Source organism: Acyrthosiphon pisum, chromosome A3 (assembly GCF_005508785.2).
Source record: "Acyrthosiphon pisum isolate AL4f chromosome A3, pea_aphid_22Mar2018_4r6ur, whole genome shotgun sequence".
In the NCBI taxonomy this organism is placed as follows: domain Eukaryota; kingdom Metazoa; phylum Arthropoda; class Insecta; order Hemiptera; family Aphididae; genus Acyrthosiphon; species Acyrthosiphon pisum.
In genome coordinates, this window is record NC_042496.1 from 41948112 (window position 1) to 41950561 (window position 2450).

The window sequence follows — 2450 nt, forward strand, 5'->3', positions numbered from 1 at the left end:
AAGAACATTAGGATTTTATTTTGTTTTTTAAATTTAATTATTAAAACTTATTGGTAAATGCTATCAAAAAAATAAAAACGCACATAAAGTTGATCCCTATACGTTGTGGAATTTTGGTAATTCTACTATAAATACCGAGAGAGTGGTTCTATTACGCGCAAAAACAGTTTTTACTATGTTGTACATCTGTAAGACGGAGACAACGCATGTGGGTATAGCGTCCTCTTAATTACTTACATATTTTTTTCTACTTATACTCGACTTATACTTAGTGTATACATCTTGTGTTATGTATCATCTCAATTTGAGTCTTAATCTTAATGAATTTTTTTGGAACAGGTTACAAATAAAAACTATTAGTATGGTAGTACCTAAACAAGGTTTTGAACTAAAGATTAAGTGCTATGTACAAGTTACATATTATGGTAAAATATAGGTTGACACTGCATAAACCTAATAATATGTACATTTCACCCTCACATGACAATAATGGTGTATAAAAACTTTGTTTTTTTACTTGACTTTACTAACCCTTTATGTGTGAGTCCGACTCACACTTGGCCGGTTTTTTTTATAGTAAGTACCTACCTATCTATCTATTTTTCGTTGAAAATAAATCAATCTGTATGTACAATCCAAGTAGGTATAATACAAATTCAATAGTTTTCTACTTTGTAAACAAAATATACCTAATTTTATTTTTATTTAATTTGTGGACATTTTTCTGAGGTTAAAGTATCAACTGATATATAAATGGTTTTATTCACATTTATTGCAGGATATTATATTTTGTAGTTATATTAAAAATTAAAAGAGACATTTTTTAACTCATTTAAGATGAATGGTAAATTTTGTCAAGAGGGAGGGATATAATATGTACCTAAATTTTATGTTAATAAACATACTGGACATTTTTCTTCTTTTCTCCTATGCCTTTTTTCCCCTTATACCGGGTAAATCGTTGATAACCTATCCGGACTAGGTTTGGATGTTGTATGTATTAAATATATATCTTACAATCAAATGGCTTTTTACGAGTTTTGGAATGTGTTTAATCATAACCTATTTATGAACACACACTCACATTAGATAGGTATAGTATATTATACTGCTATAGTTATAATTTATAACATTCATAACCAGAGCTCAGAACTTTAATAAGAACTTTTGGCACCTTTACTTTAATGCTTTATTGATACTGGTAGACACTGGTAAACACAAATATCCTAAGGAAAATATTGGATGTTTATAATAAAACTAATTCAATGTTTACTAGTAATTATTAATTAATGGGGTTTTTTCTAAGGGCCTAAGAAATACATTGATGTGTGGTTGAATTATTTATCGGATTGGTTAGGTTTGGTGATAGATATTAGATAATATTCTCCACGAATTAGATAGCTTACCTTCTTAAGGTTTATAAATAACTAGAGGTAACGTGAAAACGTGAATAAAGTGTATTTACAATAGGTACCTATGTAACTAGGTATTTGTTTAACTAAAATAGCCAGTCATATAGGTACTAATCAAATAATTGCTTTCAGAATGGATGCAAATGAGCTCAGCTTAGTTGAAAATGAATATGATGATGGTGTGGTATGTTTTGGTCCAGTGACTGAAAGTCAACTAAATAGATATAAAAGATTACCACGTCGCACTGTTTTACCATCAGATTTCGAATTAAGGTAAAAATTATATTTAACATATAAAATTATTTAAATTGTTCTTGTTTAATATATTACCTATATTTTGTTTGAGAAAATGAGGTTCTTGTTTAAATATTTTTTTAGTTTTCTTCTAAAATATCATCCTTAATATAAAAATTAATTTAATTTAATTATGTACCTACAAAATAAATAAGTCATTAATTATTGTATTTTACATCTTACTTTCAGTCAATCCCTTTTTGAGCAAGATGAAGATAAAAAAAATGGCAAGTATAAATGTATTATATTATTAAACTTTTCCCCATGTATCACTAGTATTTTTAAGACCAGTTTGATTTAATTTCAATGATGTTTTGTCTGATATATATCAAGGCCACATGGCATAGATGTATAAAAATCTTGTTGGTTATAACTCATCTATATTCCTTTCCACGAGAGATTTTAACTGCCATGCGCATCAAAATGGATTAGCTCTGATGTTGCGCGGCCAAATTTCCCCCACCATGTGATGTCCGCTCTCCGTATACTGGGTGATTCTTTTATCATAGAACACTCATTATTTCAGAAAGTGTACATTTTTTTGAAAATATTTTTTTACATAGTTTCAAGTCGCTTATAAAACAATGTTTTTCCTAAAAAATTATATTTTTAAATATTTTTTATCCTTATAATTTTTTAAGTTTTTAAATTTTTTGAATGACAACATTGGGTTTTAATTTTATATTCCAAAGCAGAATATTTTTCTTAGTATTTTGATACATGAAAATCGAATTTCGGGTGAGT

The 2450-nt window shown here is 27.7% G+C and overlaps 1 protein-coding gene across 1 annotated transcript in view; it reads left to right on the forward strand.

Moving 5' to 3' along the window:
* LOC103308647 (protein PFF0380w) overlaps positions 1-2450 on the forward strand; it is a 13073-nt gene that overhangs the window by 1660 nt on the left and 8963 nt on the right. The window contains exons 2-3 of the mRNA XM_008182395.3: positions 1545-1685; positions 1896-1933. Of these exons, the coding sequence (XP_008180617.1) occupies positions 1546-1685; positions 1896-1933 (178 nt within the window). The 5' untranslated portion in view covers position 1545. The remainder of the gene's footprint in view (positions 1-1544; positions 1686-1895; positions 1934-2450) is intronic.